The following is a 24,345-nucleotide window of genomic DNA, read 5'->3' as shown; positions in this document are numbered from 1 at the left end:
GATCACTTTGTGCAAAGGGTCTGGCTGTCCCTCGCTGTCTTTATCTCTGCCAAGCCCATTGTGCCTCTGGCTGCTGTGTGTGTGTGTGTGTGTGTGTGTGTGCATGTGTGTGTGTTCTCATCTGTTCGTTCATTGCACAAGATATTTATTAAGTGCCCACTGCGTGCCAGGCACTGTTGCCGAGTTCCTGTGGCTGTGTCTCTTGCTGCCACTCTTGTTCCTCTGGGGGCCTCTTTCTGTGCTTCTCTTTGTCCCCAAATTGCTACCTCTTTGTCAGTCTGGGTGTCTCAGGTTCTGTGTGTTCCTTGTGTGCATTTCTCTCTCTCTTGTCTTTCTGCAAGGCCCTCTTTGTCTTTCTCTTTTTCTCAGTGTCTGTCCCTGCCCCCCTGATGCCCTCTGGGTCCCAGCAGGCCCTGGTCTGCCCCTGGGCCCACCGGCCTTCCTGCCCCCTCCTGCCCGCCCCTTCACTCCCTCCCCGACTCTGCCTGTCGGTTCCCACGGAGCCACTTTTAGCTCTGAGCAGCATGGGAATGTGCCTCAGCCTCCAAGGGGCCGTGTCCCCAGCCCCGGTCCCCACCTGACCGCAGGAGGACTGATGGTGCTCCCTTACTGCCAGGACAGAGGCCCTTGGAGACCCGGCTCCCCGCTGGCAGCTGGTCTCCGTTCTGCCCTCATGAGCACGGGGTGGGGGCTCCCCATTCTTGGGAGGGGTTGATGAGAAGACTCATCACCCTCTCCCACCCGGCCCTGCCCCTCCCCCACTCTGCACTAGGGACTGGGTCTCGGATTCACAAGTCTTTCCCTAAGGAAGTCAAATCCCACTGGCATCTAACTCCCAAGCTCTGGAGCAGCCCTCAGACCAGGGTGGGAAGGGAACCCCAACTCCCACAGGGCCAGATGTGGCGTCTGCCCCTGCCCCCATCATCTCCCCTCCCCAAAGCCCCCCTTTCTTTCCAGGCTGTTTCTTTTTTTACGACTGTAAACATAGATAGTGCTTTATTTTGTTAATAATAAGATAATGATGAGTAACTTAACCAGCACATTTCCCCTGTTTACACTCGGGGGATTTTGTTTTTTGTTTTCTGATGGCATAATAAAGACAGATCATTTCCGAGTCTGGCCCTTGTGCGGGGGAGGGGGGAGGCCGGGGAGGGGGGCGGCGGCCAAGCCCAGAGGCCCAAGTGTGCGGGAAGCCCGGGCACCACTGCCCCCTGGTGGCCGCGTGCGGGAGCTTCAGGCGGACGGCTGGGAGGACCGGGCTCAGGCAAGGGAGGCCCAGGTGGAGCCTGTGGGTGACACACAACATCCGCGGAGCCCACACTGAACGCCCCCGCGTTGGGCAGGCGAGCCCACCCAGGTCCTGAGAAACAAGGCAGTGGTCAGAGCACTGTGACAGGAGTAAGGAAGCCCAGGTTCTCCTACGACTAGCCACATAGTTAGCAGGGAGGCTCAAGTCTCCCCTTTAGACCTCATTGTCCTCTGAAAACAAGGGGATTAACCTTATCCTGGTTCTTATCCTCATTCAGAGAAGGAGCCCTTTGCCACGCCAGTGAAAGCGTGGGCCCTAGTCCGGGAAGGGGGGATAGACACGTGGACGCCCTGAGCCCACCTGTGAGCCCTTGTACCCTGGTTAACAAGGCAGGGTCTCCCAGCCTGAGCAAGAGCGAGACCCCGTCTCTGCTAAAAATAAAAAGAAATTATTTGAACAGCTAAAAATATATATACAGAAAAATTAGCTGGGCATGGTGGCGCATGCCTGTAGTCCCAGCTACTCGGGAGGCTGAGGCAGGAGGATCGCTTGAGCCCAGGAGTTGGAGGTTGCCGTCAGCTAGGCTGATGCCACGGCACTCTAGCCCACCCCAGATACAAAAAAAAAAAAAAAAGTCTCAATTATTGACTATATTAATAATTATCTACTAACATAGTACAATGGGTAAATAAAGTGACCTAAGATAGGTCCTAAATCCAAGAAAAAAGAGTCAATTTAACAAATACTACCCAACTATATAAAATTGAATTTTACAATGCTTATTTAGGTTGTAGGAAATTGTACTTTATTCTAACTAATACTATCTACTTCTATAAACCTACTTTTTACTCAATTATTTAAAATAATTAATCAAATAAAACCAGAGGGTCTTTTTTTTTTTTTTTTTTTTTTTTGAGACAGAGTCTCGCTCTATTACCCAGGCTGGAGTGCCGTGGCGTCAGCCTAGCTCACGGCAACCTCAAACTCCTGGGCTCAAGCGATCCTCCTGCCTCAGCCTCCCGAGTAGCTGGAACTACAGGCATGCACCACCATGCTCGGCTAATTTTTTTCTATATATATTTTTAAGTTGTCTAGCTAATTTCCGTCTATTTTTAGTAGAGACGGGGGTCTCGCTCTTGCTCAGGCTCGTCTCGAACTCCTGACCTCGAGCGATCCACCCACCTCGGCCTCCCAGACTGCTAGGATTACAGGGGTGAGTCACCGCGCCGGCCCAGAGGGTCTTTAAATAATCTCATAACCTTAAAACTAAAAAATTACCTAAAATATCCCAAGGTATATATATTTAATATTCCATATAATACAATGGTAAAGGGTATACAAATTATCACAAAACCCGTGCTCAAGACCACACTCCGAGCTCAATAAAATTCCCTCCCAAAAACGTGCCACTGACCAACTAATAAAGACTCACTATATTTCAATCAGTCTTTCATAATTGACTTTCTCACCCTGGTCCGTAACAGACTCTGTCTCAAAGACAAAAAGGCAGGGCCTCCAGTGACGTGCACCAGGGCTCTCTCCGACCTCAGCGAGCTTTGGAACGGCAAGTCAAAGACCCAGTTACCGCACTAGGAGACACAGGCCCCGGAAGGGCTGGATGACAAACTGAAACGCCACAAAATGCATATTAACCAGGATCTATAAAAAGACAACTCCTGTGGTTAAAAATTAATCCCATCAGTATGGAATGGGGACAGCAGAGCTGACTGGCACCTCTTGGGAAAGAGTTGGATTAATAGGGGCTTGTGTTCACAACCAGGGAGGTGACGGTCCCCGTGTGCCCCACACAGGCCTGCCCCTCACTAGAAAAGGCCGTTGTCCCCACGGAGGGGCCCAGAAGCAGTCCCCCTGCGTGGAAGAGGACTGGCGGGACCCTGGCGGGCACGTCCTTCAGGGAACCACCAAAAGGGCCGGCGCGTTTAGTCCAGAACAGAGGCGGCGCGGGCAGGGCAGAAAGGGCCACAGACTCGGAATGGCGGCGGTGAATGGTGGCGTCGTGGGAACCAAGTCTCCCCAAGCATCAGGGGCCCGGCCTTCGATCTGGGGCGCGTCCAGCGCTGGCCTGCCGGTTCTCCCCAGCCCAGTCCCTCAGCTGCGGGCAGCCGTGGGCGGAGGAGCCAGCCTGGACAGTTGCTCGTGTCCCCTCCCACTGTCCCCTGCCTCCACCCCCCACCCCACTCCTGCCCCTTCTTCCAAAGCAAGCCCTGGGCAGTGCGCTCACCGCTCACCCCCTGCAGCCGAGTTCCCCTTGCGTCCCTGTTCCCAAGTCCTCTGTGGCCTGGGGTGGGAGTGGGGGCCCGAGGCCAGTACTTCCCACATCCCACTCCAGGGAGCCTTGTTCTGCCTGCCTCGTTCCAGCTGCTGAGCCAGGGATTGGCCCTGTGTCCTCCTCGTAGGATGGCTGGTGTCCCGGAGCCCCACCCCCTAGCCCCTGAGAGGGAGGACGGGTCAGGTGGGACGCAGAGCCCAGAACATAGTGTCCTGCTCATGACCAGGAAGGCTGGGCCACAAGCTGTTCTCTGCCCCCTTGGAGCCTCTCCTGCAGAGACCGAGGGTCAGAGCCCTCGGGGAGGGCGAGCCTCGGCCCAGGAGTCTTGCCTGGAGCTCCAGGGCCTAGGAAGGGGCCTGAGGGGGTGGAGCCAGGTCACGCTCGGGAGGCCTGGCGCTTAGCCAGGAGGGCAGGGGTTCTGGTTAGTCTGGGGGCGCCGGGGAAGGAGAGAAGATAGAATGCCCAGGCTTTGGGGGCATGCCCCCACCTGCTCATAACCCTGGAGGACTGGAGGAATGAGAATACTTTCTCAAAGAAGGCAGTGGGCTGGCGTCGACAGGTTGACTCCTTCCCGTGCAGATGGTGGCCAGGGCCTTGGGGGCACAGCATGATACCCTGGGAGCCCCGTCCCAGCCATTCCCTGCTCAGCACTGCAACACCTGCCTCCAGAAACAAAGGTGCCTTGGCGTTAATTCTGCCCTCAGTTCCAGAGCTGGCTCGGAAAGGAACAAGGAGGGTGGGCATTGCTATTTAGTCCACAGACAGGTCCTGTCTGGCCACCTGTCCCCCTCCTAGGCTGCTACCCCTGGATCTCCGTGACCTTGAAGGCCCCAGCGGCCCGGTGCCAGCTCCAGCAGTTGCCATGGCATCCTGGTGCTTCTGCAGGCAAAAACCAAACAACCAGAGTCCACCTGGCAGGCGACTGTTCCAGCCCCGCCGCTAAGGGCACTGGCACGTTCTGGGGAGGCCTAGAAGTATAACTGGCAACCGGGATACCCCCTTCTTACCTTTTGAGTTTCTGCCCTCTCCTCCCTCTGGCCTGCTGAGAAGGTAACAGAAGCTTCCAGAAATCACTCTTGCTGGCCGTCAGGCAGAGCTGCTCCTTTCCCCACCGTAGCTGGGAGCCAGAAATGGCTGTTTAAGGTGTCGGGAGCCCTTCCACGCAGGGTTTCAGCGCCCTGATTGGCCAAGGCCCTACGTCCAGCTGATTCTAACAAGACGTTAAAGGCAGAGGAGCCGAGTCCGCCCTGCCCAGGTCTACGAGGAGCACCGGGGCCTCCGCAGCCCGTGCGTGGGGCACGTGGGCAGGTGCAGGCCCTTAACCTCGACTTCGGCGTGGAGTCCAGGGGGCGGCACTGAGGAGGGGCTGCCGCACTCCTTGCCCCCCACCGCAGGACGCAAATCCTCACCACTGTCGCTTGACACAGAGCAGTCCAGAAATGAGCATTTTAATGCAGAAAACCATGATAATTTACAAATGAATCACTTTATGGACCAGAGCCAGGAGGGCCTGAGAAGCCCCAAGGGCGGGAGGGAGGTGGCGGTTGTCGCGTGGCAACGGCTCGGCCAGCACCTTTCTGATTCGACTCTGATTCGACCTGCCCAGGCTCTCACGCTCTGGGCCCGGGAGGAGGCCCCTGGCCCCCTGCCCCTCGATGCCCACTAGTCATTCCCAGATAGGAAAACCTCCGGGCAACTTCAGGACAGAGGTGGAGATGGAGAGACATCCTTGGGAAGGAGGGCCTGGAAGGCAGGGGAGGGAACAAGGCAGGAGGCTGCTGGCTCTGGTTCTGGCCACCCCCCCCATGGCCGTGTCCCCTCCGGCCAAGCCACAGCACAAAGCAGAGCCTGGCTTTGGAGGCCCAAGGCTTTGCCATCCCTCTCCTCCGCCGCAGCAGGCTGCAGAGGGCGGAACAGAAGCACAGGAGTTTGGGATGGAGATATTTGACCGGATATGGTTTGGAGAAGGGGAGGGGTCTCAGATGAGGCGTCTGCTGGGGAAGCTGTCATGCCCAATTTTAGACCCCCACGCTCCGCCACAGTGTGTACATCCATGTGTCAGAGTTGGCGTGACGCTGGTCTGGGGTTCAGCACCTCCTACACGGGGCACGCAGGGGGCGAGGGGAGACGGGCTGGAGCTCATGGCACTGGAGGTAGAAAGGAGCCCTCCCCCCTGCCCCGCGTCCCCAGGCCAGGAAGGGTTAAAGACACATGTAAGGCAGCCCAAGTTGCAGCAGGGCCTGGGCTGAGAATGGTGTGCTTCCCAGGGGTAGTCACGTCCAGGCCCTGGCTGTCTGCAGGCACTTCCTCCCGAGCCTGGCGAGGTGAAGGGGACCCCTGGCGTTGGGTCCTGTCAGCCCCTCCAAACAAGAGAATGAGGTCTTCAGTGGCAACCACTGGGGGCTGGCGGCAGGGACAGAGTCTTCTCCCTGGACACCCACCTGTCCCCTTCTCCCACCTTGTCCAAGGGTGCGGATTCCAGAGCAGAACCGAGCCCCAGAGAGCAGGTCTGGCCAGACAGATGGGTAGCGGAGGGATGGGGTGGCTGGTCACTTTGGCATCTCCAAGGCTAACACCCGAGGCTTCACCTTGAAGTACTGGTCGAATCGGATCACGGCGTACCTGCCAGGAGGCAGAGGGAAGCTGGGTGTGGGAAGGGAAGCCAGGTGGGCCCTGCTGGGGGTACTCACACCACGAGGAAAGTTTCTCGCCAGCTCTAAGCCCATCTAGGTCTGGGCAGGTCAACCCCAGCCCAGGTTTTTGTTTGTTTGACTTCAACTACTATTTTTTCTTCTCAGATCAGACTGGAGCTACCCTGCATGTTTGGAGTTTTGTTTTGACAGTTTGAAGTGCTAAGTATATTCATCGGATTGTGTAATAAATCCCTTGAACTTTTCATTTTGCAAAAGTGAAACTACACTCTCCCCAGCCCCTGGCAACTGCCATTCTACTTTGTTTCTGAGGAGTTTGACTATCTTAGTTACTCCTCATAAGTGGAATCATACAGTATTTGCCTTTGGTTTTTAAAATTTCTTTTTGGGCCATGGTTGGGGGTGGGAGGGATGTCCCAGGGCAGGGCTCTAGGAGAAAGATGGGGCTCGGCCAGTATTTATCTTACTGTGACTGGCTTATTTCACTTTAGCATAATGTCCTCAAGGCGGATCCAGGTTGCAGCATGTGACAGGGTTTCCTTTTCAGGGCTGAGTAATATTCCATTGAACATACGTACCGCCTTTTATTTATCCATTCATCTGCTGATAGACACGTGGGCTGCTTCCCCCTCTTGGCTACTGTAAATAATGTTGCCCTGAACGCAGGTGTACAAACTTCTTTGAGACCCTGCTTTCAACTCTTTTGTCTAGACACCCAGAGGTGGGATTGCTGGATCGTATGGCGATTCTATTTTTTAATTTTTGGCGGAGCCAGCACAGTGCCTTCCATGGCAGCTGCCCATTTCACACGGGCACCCCAGTGCATAAAGGTTCCAGCTTCTGCATAGCCTTGCCCACATTTGCCATTTTCTGGTTTCTTTGGTAGCGGCCATCCTAAGGGGTGTGAGGCGGTACCTCCCGGGGCTTCTGATTGGCATTTCTCTCATAGCTGTGGACACTTTGAAGCCGGGGTCACGATTCCACTAGGGGTGAGTGGGGAGAAGGCGGGGCAGGGTCTGGACCCGAACGGAGGAAGAAATGATTCCCGGCCCTTAGGGACATAAGAACCTCCATGACAGGGACCCCCAGAATTGCCAATATTCAAGTGCCATCTAGGTACTGTCCCTGTATATCACTAGGAGCCACTGAAGGGGTGGAGGGGCCTGACACCCATGCAGGGAGGCAGCGCGGCACGCACTAAGCCACCCGAGTGGCCTCACGCACGCGTCACTTCCGCTCTCGAATTCTGTCCTCTCCACTGTAAGAAGATCTCCGTGATCTTTCAGACTGACTCTCAACGATTCCCTCCACCACCAGGCTCCGGGGACAGGTGGGCCGGCAGCAGGCAGGGCAGTGGGGTGGCCGTGCACACAGTGGGGACCAGCAGATCTTCCAGGCACAGGGGAGGGAGTGGCATTTCTGACTGTTTTCAGAGTGGCGTTCCCCGGCACCCCCAGGGCAGCGGAAACAGGCCGGCGTGGGGACGAGTCAGCAGGACAGAGGAACGGACTCCGGGCATTCTACTGGGGCTTCCTTTGTCCCCTTCGCACCCTGGGCTCAACGCTCTTCCTTTTCTCTGTGTCCCCCCCACCTACTTCCCCCTGCACTCACCTGAGGAAGTCGAAGTCGATGGTGGAGTACTGATTCTGGATGAGGGCCCAGAGCGCCCAGAGGAAGTGAGACGCCTGGAAACAGACCAGAGAGGGTCAGCTGGGCAATGCCCCACACCTGTCGCAACCCTGCAGAGCCAGGGGACGCAGCGGTTCTGGAAGACACAGAGCTAGGATACTGGCAGAGACGTGGTGGGGTCTCCCCGGCACGGGCTTTGGGGCCTCCACTTCTACCAGAAAGAGGCAAGCAGAGCCAGTTCTACCAAGTGTCTGCCCACCCTAAGGGGGTGTGGTCAGCATTATGGTGCTTCCAGGGATTTCAGGGGGTTCCCACAGCCTAAGCAGGACCCACACTCCACCCCTGGCCTCTCCCCTACCCAGGGGAACCTGCTGGAGTCTTCGAGGCCAAGGTATCCAGGACAAGATGACTCCCTAAGCCAGAGCTTAGGCCTAGTGGCCAGTGGAGGGGCTGGCACTCCTCAGTAGGTGCAGGGAGATGAGAAGAGGGCTGGCGGCAGTGCCCTGGCCACGGGTCTGCTGGAAGACCCCTACGCTGACCTCCACTCCCCGCTACTGGCAGGCCAGTCAGGCTGGAAGATGAATCTAGATCTGGGAACAAGTATGGGCATTTGCTGAGCATTAAACTGTGCTTTCCCTGCAGCCAGAGGTGCCCACAAGGCCCAGGTCACCTCAGACTCAAGAAGCCAGGGGACCATGGTTCCCAGCTGTCCCTGAACAAACACAAGTGACACCATCATTTGCCCATGCAAGGGTCCCTCCCCACCCCTGTGGCATTCCCACCCTATCCCAGAGTCCTGCTCACTCAGGGTTGGCTACAAAGGACCTCCCCTCCACCTTCTTCCCTTTTCATGACTTAAAAGGGGCATAGAAAAACTAGCGAGAATGATCACTAAAAACCTTGGCAAGAGGAAGGTTTGTTCTCGAGGTAGAACACCGAGAAAGAAAACCCCAACGCAGAAGTGCCAATGAGGGAAACAGGATAGGCAATCCCAAATCACAGAAAAGTAGAGATTCCATTTAGTTCGATTATATATTACGAAATTCAGGACAGCTGACTCTTGCTTACGCACAGCTGACATTAAGAGGACCAGTCAGCAATCCCCTGGGCACACGCAGGTGGAGGTCTGGCACGCACCTTGCGTAAGTGGCACTCAGAATTGAGACGGGACAGCACAGTGATCTGAGCAGGAAGGGCCTGCCGGGAGAGGCTTCCGGAGAGTTCTGAGTCAGCTGCCAGAGGCTCAGAGCCCGACATTATATATGTATATGTGAAAGGATGAGTCTAACTACGGCATGAAAGGCTGAGATTAAACGGTAGAAAGAACTACTTATCCAAACGAGACAACTGCTAAAATTGGAAGCCAGGATGTTTCTTGGAAGTATCTCTCTAGAGAAGAGAGAGCCTAGACTGAATGGGGCAGGGGGCAGGGGGCATGGGGGGTCGCCTTAGTATAAATAAGGGGGTGTCCCACGCAGGGCTGCCCAGGCCTCACCTCTAGGGTGGGGTTCTGGAGCCCAGAGTGGGTCACAAGTCCCTCCTGGCGCCTCCTTCCCCGCCCCCTCCCGGTCACAGCACTCACCAGGGCAAACTTGTTGACTTGCACGTAGAGCCGCTCCACCTCCCTGGGGGTCACAGCCGTCCCCTTCTGTGCCTGCAGGTAGTAGCGCAGCCACTGCAGCTGCGTCTCCCGCGCCGGGTACTGGCAGTAATCGACCTCGTTCACGCCTGGCGGGGAGGCAAGCCGGACAGAAGTTGCTGGGAGAGTGGATGGTCCCACCTTAGGGTCCCCGGAAGCTCAGCAGGCGTTGCTCCTCCCCCAAACTCCCACCTCCTTTGACCTGCGGGGCTGTGCCCAAGGAGGCAGCCCCGGGAACGTGGCTTCTCCACTGGTGCGGGGGGCCGCCCGCATCCCACCTGGGAGCTTCTGCGGGACTGAGGGAAGCAGAGAGAGAGGCAGCTGCTTGGGGGGCAAGGTACCGTCCCGGGAGTGACGGGAACCCCTTAGGCCAGCACCACTGTGTCCCCCGTGCCCCGCACACAGGGACAGTGCACAGGAGACACCGCTGGTCTCAGGTCTCCTGCCAGCCTCCAGTCAACCCGCAGCGGGCCCTTTCCTCTCACTGTCTGCTTTTGTTTTTGTTTTTGTAAACGTCTCTCCTCCTTTATTTCTGCATTTCCATATTGAATATATATTAATAGTATCAAACTCTTTTTTTTTTTTTTTTTTTTGAGACAGGGTCTCACTCTGTTGCCCAGGCTGGAGTGCAGTGGTGTGATCACAGCTCACTGCAGCCTGGAACTCCTGGGCTCAAGCGGTCCTCCTGCCTCAGCCTCCTGAGTAGCTGGGACTACAGGCACTCACCAACATGCCCAGCTGATTTTTGTAAAGACAGGGTCTCACTATGTTGCTCAGGCTGGTCTCAGATACCTGGCTTACGTGATCCTCCTACCTCAGCCCCCCAAAGTGCTGGGATTACAGGCAAGAGCCACTGCACCAGTCTTCACTGTCTTCATTATCAAATGAGGGACATAGACTAATGTAGGAACGTCAAACGTGGTTTCTTGGACCAGTGTTAGGTTGGCTACTTAAAAACATCACCCGGAGAGCATCCCCACTCCCATCCGATTCTCCAGATGATTCGGACAGGCAGCCAGGCTTGGAACCCGTGGGCCAGAAGAATCTCCTTGTGTAGCTATAGAAACTAAGGCCCAGAGACAAGAAGAAATATGCCCAAGGTCACTCTCTCAGAGGCAGGATCGCGGTTGGGACCCTCACCTCCCACTGCCCAGTACTGTGTCTGCCTCACTGCTGAGAACCCAGGGGTCCCTCTCCCCAGCTCCTGATCTCTCTTGCCCTCTTCCTTCCCCTATGCTAGGTTCTTCCTCCTCCATTCTCAGCTTGGGAGCAGGATGCAATCTGCCCCTTTGGAGAAATTCCAGTTGGACTTTGCTCTGTGCAGTGGGTGAGGAGGACTTAAAATGCTTAAGAATTATCACTTGTGGAAAGACCAGCAGGCCTGGTGGCCAAGCACTCCCAGGCCCGGCCAGTGCCAGCCTCTGTAACATCCCACCCACCACCCCACCCCTCTGCAGCTTGGAGCTCTGCCCAGCTGAGGCCCCCTTATCCCTCGGGTTCCTAGGTGCAGCTGGTGGCTGCCCTGGGGTATCGTAGCCTCAGGTGCAATCAGTGCTTGACAGACTGGTCACCTGGGCTTCCAGAAGGGTTGCAATTGGCCTGATCAGGCTGGGGGGCGGGGGGCGCACTCCGCAGGGCATGCCTCACTCATCCTGAGCCCCTCACACTGCCCGTCTGGGGACGTCCCCCCAGCCCCACTGTAAGGCTCTATCCGTTGCCTCCTCAGTCCCATCTAATTGTTCTTAACAATTAAGCCCTTAAGCTGGAAAAACCTGCCCTGCTTCCTCTACACAAACGGTTCTATTGTACATATCATGCCTTTCTAGAATAATTGTCTACCCCTAGGAATCCCTGCCCTCATCCAACCTCTTCCACTCCTGCTCCAGGAAAGCTTCCCTGCCTAATAACAGCAGCAAACACCAATGCGAAGTTTAGCACGTGCTACGCAAATGTATCTCTTATCAATACTATGAAGTAGGCACTCTCATCATCTCCGTTTTCTAGGGGCACAGAGAGGGTAAGTCACCTGCCCACGGGTCACACAGCTATTGATAGTGAGCAGCAAAGCCAGGACTTGAAGTTGGGGAGTCAAGTTGCAAACTACATACGTGGAATTAGTTCCACTTACTCTCACCAAGCTACCTGGCAAACAGCTACTCACAGCTTGCTCTGGCCTCCACCCTCCAAGTACAGAGCCACCTTTGGTCCCCCCCCGCCCCCGCAGACCTGGCTCCCAACATAAGGAGGGTGCCTTTTACACAGGCCACATACAGTTATGCATCGCTTAACAATGCAGATACATTCTGAGAAATGCATCACTGGGAGACTTCATCGCTGTGCGAACATCATGGAACGTGCCTACACAAACCTGATGGTACAGCCGACCGCACACCCGGGCAGTGCGGTCTAGCCTACCGCTCCCGGGCTACAAACCTGCATGCACGCTGCCATAGTGAACACTGCAGAAAACTGAAACACAGGTCAAGTGTCTGTGCATCTGAGCTTCTCTAAATGTAGAAAAGGTACAGCAAGAGGCCGGGCGCGGTGGCTCACGCCTGTAATCCTAGCACTCTGGGAGGCCGAGGCGGGTGGATCGCTCGAGGTCAGGAGTTCAAGACCAGCCTGAGCAAGAGTGAGACCCCACCTCTACTAAAAATAGAAAGAAATTATATGGACAACTAAAATATATATATACAAAAAATTAGCCGGGCATGGTGGCGCATGCCTGTAGTCCCAGCTACTCGGGAGGCTGAGGCAGTAGGATTGCTTAAGCCCAGGAGTTTGAGGTTGCTGTGAGCTAGACTGACGCCACGGCACTCACTCTAGCCTGGGCAACAGAGTGAGACTCTGTCTCAAAAAAAAAAAAAAAAAAGAAAAGGTACAGCAAGAATGCAGTGTTATAATCCCCTGGGGCTACCGTGGTGTATATGATCCGCCGTTGACCGAAACATTGCTTTGTGGCACATATAGCCATGCCCTTCTCACCTGCAAACTCATTGAAATGGTTGCCGATGTCAAAAGCTTGGTAGTTGTAGCCGGCGTATTCGTAGTCAATGAACCGCACGTGACCTGTGGGGTAGAGGAGAGGCCGTGAGGGTTGGCCCAGGAGATCTGGAAATAGGGCCTGGCCAAGCTCCGCGGACCTCCGAGTGCGCCACGGACCACGGCCGGCCTGTGCGGCGACCCGGCCTGGCCCGGCCACTGCAGGCGTCTCCTCGGCTGCTTCCTTCCATCAGCATCTGTCCCTCTACACAGCGGGAGCCTCGGGCTCCCCCCATCTAAACACATCTGTCCTCAGCATGGCTAAGGATCAGAAATAAAGCCACGGCCCCCTGGGGTGACGCTCTCACAAGGAACACCAGGAGGTTGTGTCTGTGTGTCTGTCTGTCTCTCTCTCTCTCTGAAGGTTCGGGGCAGCCACGATGTCTTCAGAAGCCCAGAGAGCTGTCGGGAGCAACGGCTCGAGTGCCCTAATGCTGACGACCTCCACGAACCATCATTTTGGGTTCCTTCTTGGTATAGACTTTTCTAAGTGGGAGTTTGTTTCCTTTTCCCCCTTCCCTCCCACAAATTAACTTAAGACCTAAACCCAGATCTCCTTTTGCTTGTCCAGGTGCCAACCCGAGGAGGAGGCCCCTGAGGCCAGCTGACCAGAGGAGCCATACCTTTGGTACTGTCATAGATGATATTCTTGCAGAGTAGGTCGTTGTGACAAAACACCACGGGGGAATCCAGCTGGGACAGGTGCTCCTTCAGCCAGGCCAGCTCCCATTCCAACACCTCCACCTTAGGGACGTCTGCAGAAAGGCTAGGCAGTGACAGAAAAGGTGGCCAGTGGAGGGAGGGCCGATAGTAGATGGGCAGGTGCTTGGCCTCAAGAGCCCTGAGTTCGAGCCTGGTCGCTCCCTCCCTCTTACTGCAGAGGAACCTTGGACAGACGGCCAACCTTGCAGGCCTCCCTTTCATCCTCCGTAAAATGGTTACAAGACTTCCTGTCCTTCTGTCTCCTGTGGTTATGCTAAGAAGCTGATTAAAACATGGGCATAAAAGCATTTGGCAGAACATAAAAGTCACTGGCCGACAGCATCCCTGCTGCTTCGTGAACGGGACGAGGAGGAAGGAAAGAGACACAGGGAAAAGACAGGGGAGGTGAGAACGAACGTCCAGACTCAGAGATCCCAGACAGAGAGGACAGGGCAGCAGGGCTGGAGGGGCAGGAGCAAACCAGCCCTGGGCTCAGGATGCCGGGGAACAGCCCTGGGAGAGGCAGAGCTGGGACGAGACTCTGCCCGGAGTTCCTCCAGCGAGGGGTGACAGTGGCCCGGGAGCAGGCTGGAGCAAGGCGCTCTCTTAAGGCGGCAGAGGTATGTCCTAGCAGCTGATGGTGTCACAGGCAGAAGGGACCAGAGAGACAGTCTGTTCTGACCTCCCATCTCACAAACAGACCGTTTGGGCCCACGTAAGAGGGCAAACGGTGCTTCTGGGGCGCAGCCCCACAGCGCCCCGGGAGCCCTGAGGCCTGCCCACGTGACGGCGCGTGCTCTGCTGCTGCCTGGTGGCTTCTCCCTTCCACCTGGAATCCTGGGTGTGTCCCCCCGTCCCCGCCCCCTGCCGCACCACGCGTGGGCAACTGGAGGGCAAGAACCGAGACGTATCGAGCCCGCCCCTCCTTCCACCCCACCCCACGCACGCAGCAGCCGTTTCTGCCGAAAGAAATGCGTGTTCAGGAATGAATACATCAGCCAGTGACGTTATCGGAGGCCGTGTGGAGGTTCAGCGAGGCCACACTGTGCCCAGATGCTCTGAACTTTGGTCCCCAGGATGCACACAGGTCTGTGTACACTGAAACGGCCAAACAGCACAACCCTTCAAAACCCAGAACCACCAGTGAGGAGAGGGGAGGAGGCTGGAGCGTTATCTCCATTCATGTGTCTCCTGTTTACATTTCTTGTCCAGGGCAGCAAGAGCATGTGGAGGAGGATGAGAATGAGACATGCCCTCTGTCACCTTCCCACAGGACAGGCCAGCCACCCCCTCGCCCAGCCCAGAGGCCAGAGCATGGGGAAGAGTATTCGGTGACCAAGGATCCCCATGTCCCCATGGAAAGGGAAGAGGGCAGGCTCCCCTTCTGGGCTTTGAGAAGGTCAAAGCAAAAGAGGATCTCAGGTCATCTTAGATTGGCCCCATGGGGAAACTGAGGCTCGAGGAAGGAGAGAGCCTTCCTTCCAGCCTCCAGTGACCTCTTGCACAGCCGGATGCTCTGCTTCCGCGTCCGAGCACAGCAGCCCTCAGCCCGTCCAAGGCCCCAAACCGAGTTGAGTCCCCTAATGGTGAGGGCTGCGCACTGTCCCCAAAGCCCCTCCGAGGCTCTGCAAAGGCCTCTCTGAGTCCAGGGAGGCTGCCGGGAGGGACGACACTGGGGAGGCCTCCCCTCGTGTTTGCTGGAGTTCGTCTGTGTAGACAGGTCTGAACAAGCTGTGTTTCAATCTCGGCTCTTCTTAACAAGCTACCTTTCCTTTTAAGCTTTTTTCTTTTCTTGGACGGAGACCATCAAAAGATAAGAATTAGGAGGCTTCCTTTGGTTTGCCCATGTGCCAGCCTGAAAAACATCTCTGACATCCAAGATGCCTGCTGCCCAGTCCCTGACCTCTGCCTGACCCCCACCCTGCCCACCGCAAGGCCACGCAGATGGTTACGTAGGAGCCGTCCAGGCTTCTATCTCCCCGGAGGCCCCCCCAGGAGGCTCTGCCAACCTCCCCCTCATACTTGGAACATGGCCAGCTTCGCTACCTCGGTCCTGCTGCCTCTAGACTCTGTCAAGGCTGTGGGACTGGCAGAAAAGCAACCACCATCGCACCCCAGAAACCACCCAGGGAGAACTGCTCCCCGGCCCTCAGAGATGGCAGGTGGGCGCTGAAGGTGCTGGGGGGCGTCCCCAGGGAAGCCTTGGGGTTCCCACCTGCAAGTCCCTGGCAGGTCTCCACTCTGCTCTCAGGACCTGAGCAGGGCAAAAGTATTCTCCCCACAGGGGGCCTTGTATTTGAGCTTACTGGCTTCACACCTTTGCCGCCCCGCCAACCAACCCATCAGTATCTCTTCCTGATGCCCCGGAACCGGTTAGCAGCCCCCCGCATCCTTCCAGCCGCCCTAGACACCTCCAAGACGCCTCCAACCCAGCACCAAGGCTACAAATTTCCAGGTCTCTGATACCGTCTCCTATTCTCCCCCTTTTGCCACCCCCCCCACCCCCCACCCCCCCCCACCCCCCCGCCCCTAAACTGCCCTAGGGCAATGTTCCTCAAATATCGTTCCTGGATCACCTGCCTCAGAATCACCTGGGGGACCTACCAAAATGCAGCTGCCTGGGGCCTAGTGCAAGACCACTCAATCAGTCTCCCAGATGCTGGGGGAGGGATCTTATGCTCAAAGTTTGGGAAGAAACTTTAGGACAAATTGTAGATCTTGTGCATTTCATTACATCCCTCCCCCAGCTGGCCTCCCTTCCTCAAATCCACCCCACTCCCCAAGTCTGTTCCTTATGATGCTACAGAGCGTTCTTCCTCAGCCCTGTCCTGGTCAGGTTACGGACCTGAGTCTCTGGCTCAAACACCTTCACGCCTTCCCGCAGCCTGCGAACTTCAATCTTGGCTCCTTAGCCTGGCATGGGAGGCCCCTCGCCACCTAGCTCCAGCTCTGCAGCTCTGGCACAAGCCCTCCCAGGTCCTCCAAACACCTGCTGCAGCCACCCTCATCTACTCATCACCCGCACGCAAACCCGGCTCACGCCACCTCCTCCAACTGGCGCGGGCCCCTTCTCATCCCCGCCATGCCACCTCTGCAAGGCGGCTCTCACGGTGCTCCCACCCCCAGCGCACGCTGCACACCCTGCCTTCTTCTGCAGCTATGCCTGAGCATGTCCTATGCATCCAGATGGCTCCTAGGCTCCTCTAGGGCAGGGCCGATGTCACACTCGTGGCCTTTTATTGTTTTAAATCCCAGTCAATCAATGTCTGTGAAATGAAGGGTTGAATAAATCAGGGTTATTAGGCCAGGGCTGGAGCTCCAGGTGCTTCGTCTCGCCTAAATGATCGCTCACCGTAGCCCTGCTGTGGGGCAGGTTAGGCAGTTCGGGTCAGGGATCACTCTCTGAAGAGGCTCAGAGAAGTTAAGCAACTTGATTTGCCCAAGGTCAGAGGTGTGACAAGAGCAAAGAGAGTTGGTCAGCTCCCCTCCAGTGACCAGTCCCCGCCCAGCAAGTTTACCCCACAAGGTCACCCAGTGACAGCACGGTCAAAGGAAGCTGCGATGCCAAGGACCAATCTGAGCACCAGTAGGCCTAGACTCTAGTCCCTGAGCTGCTACTGGTCAGCAATGACCTTAGGCAAGTCCCAGCCCCTCTCTGGGCCTCAGTTTTCCCATCTGTTGAATGAAAGCAGTAGGCTGAAGGGTCGGAGGGACCTGTATTCCACGAGCTGTCCTGGCCCTGAGGGAGAAAGCAGCCCTTGTCCCAGAGAGGCGATCTGACATTGAAGGTCTGAACGTGGTCAAAGAGAGGGCAGGCTTGCGCCACCCCGGACAAACTGTCTCAAAGACAGGGCTTGATAATGATCACATGGGAGGATCCAGATAGAGTCGTGCATGTGTGTGACAGAGACGCACCCACAATCGGGACAGAGTTAGTCATTAACTTGTCATCGTGCAGGAGGGAAGGAGATGCCCTTCCCTAACCCTCTTCTGCACCCTATTCCCATGAACACTTGGGACACAGGTGACGTTCAACCCCGGCAGGGAGCAAGGAGGGATCAGAGACTCACTACTGCCTTGGGGTTTGCTTTGTTTTCGGGGGTGGGTAGGAGGGACACCACTGTTTCCTCCACGCCTCCGTCCTTTTCTCAGCACTCAGGGTGTGCTGGGGAGTCAAGTGTCGGGAGGCCAGCAGGATTCCCACGTTGCTGGCTACAGCACTTAAGGAAAGTTCAGGGAAGCCCGTCTTAGCTGGGCAAGGACAATGTCGGGATGGGGGTGCACCTCCTTCCCTGGAAAGAGCAGTGAAGGAAACAGCAAGCTGTTGTCTGAACGAGGTGAGGGGCAATGTCCCCAAAGGCCCATGGGGACAGGAGGGGTCCAGGTAAGTCCCAAGGGCTTGCTGGTTGAGGAGCTGAGTTCTTCAGACTGACTCTGAGCTCTGCTCATGTTCAGAAGGCGGCTCGGGTGGAAAGAGCCCTGGGCTGGGAAACAGAAGCCCTGCCCCTCACTAGCCCCATGGGCAAAGCTCAGCCTCTGAGGCTCAGGATCCCGTAAGCAACACAGGGAAGTGTTATCCTTGACCCTAGTCCCTGCCAAGTCCGAAGACTCAAGGAGGAATAAGCGCATAGGTGCAAAACTGCTGATTAAGTTCCTGGGGGTTAGTCAATTGGCCCAGCAACCAGGATGGAAGGGGCTGCAGGAGAGACGGCTCAGCCCCCTCTCCGGGACCTGGGCCTTCGCACCTCCTGTCATGTGGGCGGGGAGATATTAAGGTGGTACAGACAGTGGCAGCCTGGGACCCTCCCAGATCTCTGTACCTGGGGTCGATCTCGTTCTTCACAAGCGTGAAATAATTATGCATCTTGTGCCAGAGGGTGGGCTTGGGCAGGCTGCCGTTGGCGTGGATGGTATGAATCTTTGCCATTTCTAAGGCGATTAACCTACAGCGGAGACAGGAAGAGTGGAAAGTATCAGTGCTGGGCATGCCCGCCCCTCTCAGCCCCTCAAGACCCTCAAAGGGCCCTGCAGGCTCCACCAGGGCAGCAGCCAGAGGGCCAAGGGTGGGGTTATTACAAGTCTCTCGGGAGCCTAAGTCCTGCAGGAGGAGGGTCCGAGGAGAAGGCACGAACGTGAATAAGACCCTTAGCCTAGCAGCTCCCTTTCTGGGACCAGGCTGGGCTGCTTCAGGGAGCAGGAGGTCAAAGCAGTGGGCTCTGGCCACAGGTCAGCAGGCTTGCCCCACCCCAGCATACTCACAGCAACTTTGAGAGCAGAGGGACACCTGGGGACGGGGGTGGCACCTCCCCCGGACTCTGACCCATCCTCTCAGGGGAGGCGAACACGAACACGGGTCACTGTGCACTCAGAGCTCAGGGGGTGGCAATGCCAGGCAGGGAAGAAATGCCTGCCTCTTATCGGCCTGGCCAAGGTGGGGAGGGAAACAGGCTGGCCCCGGGCAGCCCCCTCGCCGGCTACAGGGAGTTGATGCTGGTGGCTAGGTGCCAAGGACGCAAAACAAACCAGTGTTCTATTTTCAAGTTCTCCTGTGGACATTATCCAAGGTCCCGGGAGAGAAGGAGTGGGCGGGCGGTAGGGAAGGTTGCTGGGAGAGGGTGGGGGTGGACGGGGGACTGACTGGTCGGAGAGGGAGGGCCTTGATAAGGACCCCATCGCCTGAGGCCCCGTGTCCCAGCTAGGCTCTCCCAGTCCTCTGCCACCCCCCTTTCTACAGCCCTACCCCCAACTGTCTGCCAAGCCTCCAACATTCGAGCTTCCTTGCCTCTGCCTGTTGCTCGAATAATAGAATAATAATCACTGGGAAAGACAACAAAGGCATTGGCTATTGGAAACCTTGTTACCCAGGCTGTTCCTGGGACACCCTCTCCCCCTGCTGGGCCCTGGGAAGGGGCAGGCCATTCCCTACTGGGACAACAGGACAGTTTCAGGGCTCCTCCAGAAGCCCCCAGGGCTCCCACCTCCCAAAAGATGGAGGGGGCAGGAGGCGTGGCAGCAACCACGTGGGTGAGAGAGGAAGGCTGTGCTTTCAGAGGCCAGAGGCCCTGGGGCAGGAGGGGGGAGCCCAGGATTTGGGAAAGGCAAGGAAACAGACCTGAGACCCAGGCCTTCCCTTCCCAAAGGAAGATTCCGAACAGAGCATGAACAGAGCGTTTCCTTGAATATCAATAGGGCTGTTGTCTGGAATAGCAATGAAAGTAACCTCAACACTCAGCATTTTTATGCTGCAAAGCCCCAGCAGGCAGAGGTTGGGGGGGGGTTCAGAGGAACATGGGAGGGAGGACTCTGAACCCTTCCCCTCAGACATCCACCTTCACCCACGAGGGACGATGGTCTACCCAGGGAAAGTCATCCAGCAAGGGCATACCTCCTACGCCTAGCCCAATTTCTGGCTCTGCCCCAAATGCCAAGTTGTTCTTCTTATGGAACCTAAATCCATCTTCAATCTTCCTGACAATGGTAATTGTTTGCATGAGAGGATGAGTGACAGCATCAGAATCCTAGAGGTGGGGGGAGCCTGGGAGTGGCGAGGGCCTGCCAATATTGGGGCTTATTTGTACAAGATTGAGGAAGAGCTGGGAGAAGCCAGGACAGGGTCCCCTGCACCCTGCTCTCACCTCGCATCTCCAGTCTGGGCACGTTTGGAGCTGCTCAGCTGGAGCCTGAGAAGACCCCTGCACGGGTTGGTATGTGCCTCACTTCCCCCTGAGACACACACACACACACACACACACGCACACGCACACGCACAGAGTCACAGTACACAACTCAAATATCCTGGGGTCCTGGCCAGCCCCAGAGGCAGCAGCACGGGGTGGAGGGGGGCCTCTCACATTCCCTTGTTCTAAGTCCCTGGGGCTGGAAGCTTCAAGTAGAGTCAGGTGCACTTACTTGGGGCTAAGTGGGTGCACGTGAGGGAGCAAAGCAGCGTCTTGGTCTACCCCAGGTGGGCTTCATTGTTTCAGTATGTGAAGTCTCCTTCTCCTTAGGTTGGACAGGGCAGATGCCAAGGGTCCTAGGCAGACCCCTATGCTGTTGTCCCCAGTGTCAGGAGCAAACCTCAGCTTGCCTGGGTTCTCACCCCAGTCTGAGTGCCGCCCACATGGGTCATGGCATTGGAGGGAAAAAGGAAGATACTGCCCGCCATTCCTGTCCTGGCCCAGGCCAGAAGACAGAGAGTATACTAGGGGCCCTTCTTTGGTTCTTCTTCAAGGCCCCACAGTGGCATCCACAGTGCTTGCAAGTCCAGTTCCTGGGCTCTACACATGCAAGCATTTACTGGGAAGAGCTCCCCAGAGGCCGTGACTTTTTGTGAGCCTCTGGAAGGAGGCCTCGGCAGTTCCTCAAACCTGGGTTCCCTCCTTGTTAGGGAGCACAGAGGGAGATCAGACCGGCAGGAGAGATGACATCTCTCTGGGCAGTAAAGCCATGCTCAACCTGGATAAGACCCATTTTCCTTGCACGCTCGAGCTCTTGGCAGAAGGTGAGGAGACGCAGGAAACCCTAAGTGTCCTGGGGATTTGGCTCCTATTTAGTTTCCAAGGCTCTGAGACGTTTCCCGGTCAGATCTGGGGTGGAAAGAGGTTTGAGGCCCGGGGCTAGGAAGCAGATCTCTGCTGCATTTAGGGAGTCAGGTCCTTTGGTCCCACGTTCATCAAAACTCACACTTTCCTCCCTAGCAACTCATCCTTCTGGCAGACCCCACTGGAAATCTATAGAAAGCTATAGCCTGTCTCTGCAGAGCAATGCACATGAACACACACCGATTTTCCATGCAATTTCAGGGAGCTCACAGGTCTTGTGACTATTTTCCATGGACCCCACTCTACACCAAGGAAGCGGACCAAGGATTTAAATGCCAAAGCCTGAAGAATAGGAGAGACGAAGGCCTTGGCACCCTCCTCACCTGAAGAGCCGGGGCTCACGAATGTGCTCGGGCCCCAGGGCCACACCCTGCATGTACTCGTAGCACAGCCCATTCTGGAAGGTGCAGTAGAGTTTGGGGGCACAGCCGTGTGCTCGCAGCAGCTGGAAGTTCCTGACCTCATTCTCCCGGTCCACCAGCAGCTCTGTCCGCTCCCCGTACACCCGGACCAGCACGCAGTCCCGCATGTCCTCCTCCACGTAGCAGGCCACCAGCTTGTTGGTGATGCCATCAGTGAAGCGCTAGCATTGGGAGAGGGCAGTGCATGGGTGGGTGGGGCAGAATCTCTCTGGTCTCCCCCAGGGCTCCCCAGCTCCAGCAGCAGGTGCTCATCTGAATGCTGAGCCCAACCACACAGAACCCCCAGTCCTTCAGCCCTGTCACTCAGCTCTACCCTGTCTCCAACCTTGGGGGTCTCCAGTCTATAAAGAGGTCAAGGAACAAAATGGCAGCTTGAGCTTAGCCCAGGCACAACAGCTTCCCCTGGGTCTGCCTCTAGTGGACGGGATTTGACAGTGGAGGAATTCCCACACTACTCCATGGGTAGAAGCCCTCTCCACTCCTTGCTCCTCCATCCCGGCCCTGAAAGAAACCCCATGTAGCAGAAGGTGGCAGAGGAGGGCTCTGCTGTACCTCTCGCCCCACCCAGCGGCAGTGGTGCAAGGAGGGCTCTGAGGCTGGCGCGCACCCCAGGACTGTGGTGGTCAGAGGTCCTTAGGGCCTCCGAGTTCCAGACCAGAAAAGACAGGAGACGACTGGCTGGGAGCACAGGCTCTCTGGGCAGGGTGATAAAGAGAAAGGAACCACGGAATTTATGGGGCACAATGTGAGAGAGCTGGCAGGGGCCTCAGAGGACATCTGAACCAATTCTAAGTGGGGAAACTGAGGCCCAGAGAGAGGAGGGACTGGCAGATGGCAGGTTAGGTCAGTGTTGGAATTAACCTCAGGCCCGTGTGACGCCTTGACAGTCTTACGCCAAACTGGGCCTTTTATTTTGAAAGTGCTACCCCCTCCCCAGGACAGGCCTGCGCAGCCTCCACACTAGATCAGGAACCTCCCCAGAACTTGGCCTTCCCCCCCAGAAGGCCATCAGCACGCAGCCCCTCCCACTCCAGCACAAGCTGCAAGCACCCCACTCGGCACCTTCCTCCACAGGCAGCCCACAGAGGGGAAGGGCGCGGGTGAGCAGGTGACAGCTTTTTTCAGAAACTGCAGGTCACCTAGGGGAATCAGCCTGGGCCTCCACTGCCCACAGGTGTGTCCTGGAGAATGTGTCCAGCGTGGTGTAGGGGGTGCTGAGCCGGAGCCTGCAGCGCCAGTGAGGGGCTGCTGCTGGCCGGAATTCCACAGGGTGGCTCCCGGGACCCGCAGGGGCAGCTCAGGGTCTGGAGGCTTGGCTCTCACCATGGGGTGCAGGAGGGGCAGCAATGTGTGCGTAGGGAGGGGTTCCCTGAAAAGTTCCTGCCTCCTCAGGTTTCAGAGCGGGCTGGGTACGCGCTTCTGGGCAGCGAGGGGCAGCAGCACGCGGCGACAGGGGGTGGCCCGCACGCGCAGCATGCTGCCCGTGGGCAGGTGGACCTCCGGGGTGCCCACCAGCCCAGGAGGAAGGGGGTGTGTGGAGGGCCGCGGGAGGTGTGCGCCTAGCTTTGTTTAGGGACGAAAATAGATGGAGAAATAAAAACGCACAAACCACGTTCCGAACCTCGCCTGCGCAGCAGCGGCGCAGCCCCGGGACCGCCACCCGGAAGGATGCACGGACAGGCGTCCACGCACCCCGCTGCAGCCCCGGCAGGGCCCCGGCCCCCGCCCGCCCCGCTACCTTGGTCCGAACTTGCTCGGGCTTCCAGCGCGGCCGCAGCTCCTGGATGAGGCGCAGGGCGCCGGGGAGGATGTCGTCCTGATCCACCGATATGCCGAAGTACGGGACGGCGGCGGCCCTCTGGGGGCCCGGCGGCTCCCGGCAGCTCGCGCTGGCCGCCGCCTTCTCCTCCATGCCCCATGAGCACTGCGGGCAGGGCGTGTGCCTCCTCAGGTGAAGGGACGCGCGCGGCAGAGGAGCCGAAGGGGGCACAGCCATTCCCAGCAGCCCCACCCCCTCGGAGCCGCCGCGCTAGCGCTCGGCCCGGCGGGGGGGCCCGGCGAGGCGGTGGGAGTGGTAGAGGAGGGGCCAGGGGAAGTCCATGACTCAGAGGCGAGCTGCCCGCTTCGATCGCCGGCTCGCGGCCCGGCGCCCGCAGCCGACCCCGGAACGCCGGGGCCCGCCGCGATTGTGACATCACGGGCGGCGGGCCGCGGGAACGCCCCCGGCCCGCGGGCCGCCGGGGAGCACAGCCCGCCGCCGCCGGCAGCTGCGGCCGCCGCTACCTGGAGCGCGGGGCGGGGGAGACGCCCCCCGGGAGGCCGGTGACGCCGGGGGCGGGGCTTGCGGAGGCCCCGCCCCCACACGGGTCCCCACCGGGGCAGCCCGGGGCTCGGGGCCGCCCTGTGTTGGTAGCCTGGGGCCAGGGCGGGCTCTTTCTGCCACCTCATCCTGGATTATAGAGATCTGGCTGCCCCTCAGGCGTCAGCCTGGGCTCTCCCCTTTGTGCCCCTGCTCCCTGCCCCCAATCCCTGGACCCCTGGAAATGGTTCTGCAGGAGCGGGCCCTGCTGCATCCCAAAGGCTCTTCCTTGCAGGGAGCCCCCAGGCAGCTTCCCCTACACACACTCGGTGGAGATGGGACCTTGGGCCATGGTGTTGTAGGTCAGTGTGCTAGGCCAGCAGACTGGACTGTCCCCTGACGGGCCACGGAACAGTTCAGGGCATTGGAGTGTTTGGACACATTCTAATTGAGGAAGATTGAGTTTTGGTCACTAAATGATCCCTGAAGCCTCCGTCCCGGCTGAGAGTCTGCCTGGAGGCCAGTAGTAGACAAGCAGATGTCCCTGCGGGGTGTGGACGCAGCCCCATCCCAGCGGCCTCACACAAGCAGTGTGAAGCTCTGGACCGTGACAGCCCCGACTGCATGTGACGAGGTAGAAAGGCCCCCAGGATGTGAGTCAGACCGGCGGGGTTCTAGTCTGGATTCTTCCCCACCTTTCAGTATTTTTCACACTTGGTTCTTCACCAACTAATCTTGGGCAAATGCCTTCCATCCTCTGGGCCTCACTTTCCCCCGGAAGAATTGCCGGGGTCTCTGGTGGTCTGTCGTTAGGCGATGGT

General features: G+C 57.5%; 1 protein-coding gene across 4 annotated transcripts; it reads right to left on the bottom strand.

The window, feature by feature from the left end:
• Nucleotides 1-4,971: 4,971 nt before the first annotated feature.
• On the bottom strand, nt 4,972-23,478 carry ETNK2 (ethanolamine kinase 2). Of its 4 annotated transcripts, none has more exons than XM_069459286.1 (8): nt 22,964-23,478; nt 21,127-21,386; nt 18,023-18,145; nt 13,124-13,266; nt 12,444-12,527; nt 9,402-9,547; nt 7,802-7,978; nt 4,972-6,161 (listed from the first exon to the last, which is right to left on the bottom strand). In XM_069459286.1, the coding sequence occupies exons 1-8, from the start codon at nt 23,219-23,221 to the stop codon at nt 5,679-5,681; spliced, it is 1,674 nt and encodes a 557-aa protein (XP_069315387.1). In that variant the 5' UTR covers nt 23,222-23,478; the 3' UTR covers nt 4,972-5,678. The 4 variants fall into 4 exon arrangements, with proteins under 4 accessions (XP_069315387.1, XP_069315388.1, XP_069315389.1 ...); XM_069459287.1 differs by having other exon boundaries at nt 7,802-7,875; nt 22,964-23,477; XM_069459288.1 differs by lacking the exon at nt 18,023-18,145 and having other exon boundaries at nt 7,802-7,875.
• Between the last annotated feature and the right edge of the window lie 867 nt (nt 23,479-24,345).

This window comes from Eulemur rufifrons, chromosome 27 (assembly GCF_041146395.1).
Source record: "Eulemur rufifrons isolate Redbay chromosome 27, OSU_ERuf_1, whole genome shotgun sequence".
Taxonomy (NCBI): Eukaryota; Metazoa; Chordata; class Mammalia; order Primates; family Lemuridae; genus Eulemur; species Eulemur rufifrons.
This window is presented reverse-complemented; position numbering and strand designations above follow the sequence as displayed.

What these genes read in the sequence shown, in the direction of transcription:
- ETNK2 (XM_069459286.1), bottom strand. Translation starts at nt 23,221, where the DNA reads ATGGCTGTGCCCCCTTCGGCTCCTCTGCCGCGCGCGTCCCTTCACCTG. An exon ending in CCGAGCAAGTTCGGACCAAG is followed by an intron (nt 21,387 to 22,963) that starts GTAGCGGGGCGG and finishes TCCCAATGCTAG; the next exon opens with CGCTTCACTGATGGCATCAC. An exon ending in CGTGAGCCCCGGCTCTTCAG is followed by an intron (nt 18,146 to 21,126) that starts GTGAGGAGGGTG and finishes TCTCCGCTGTAG; the next exon opens with GTTAATCGCCTTAGAAATGG.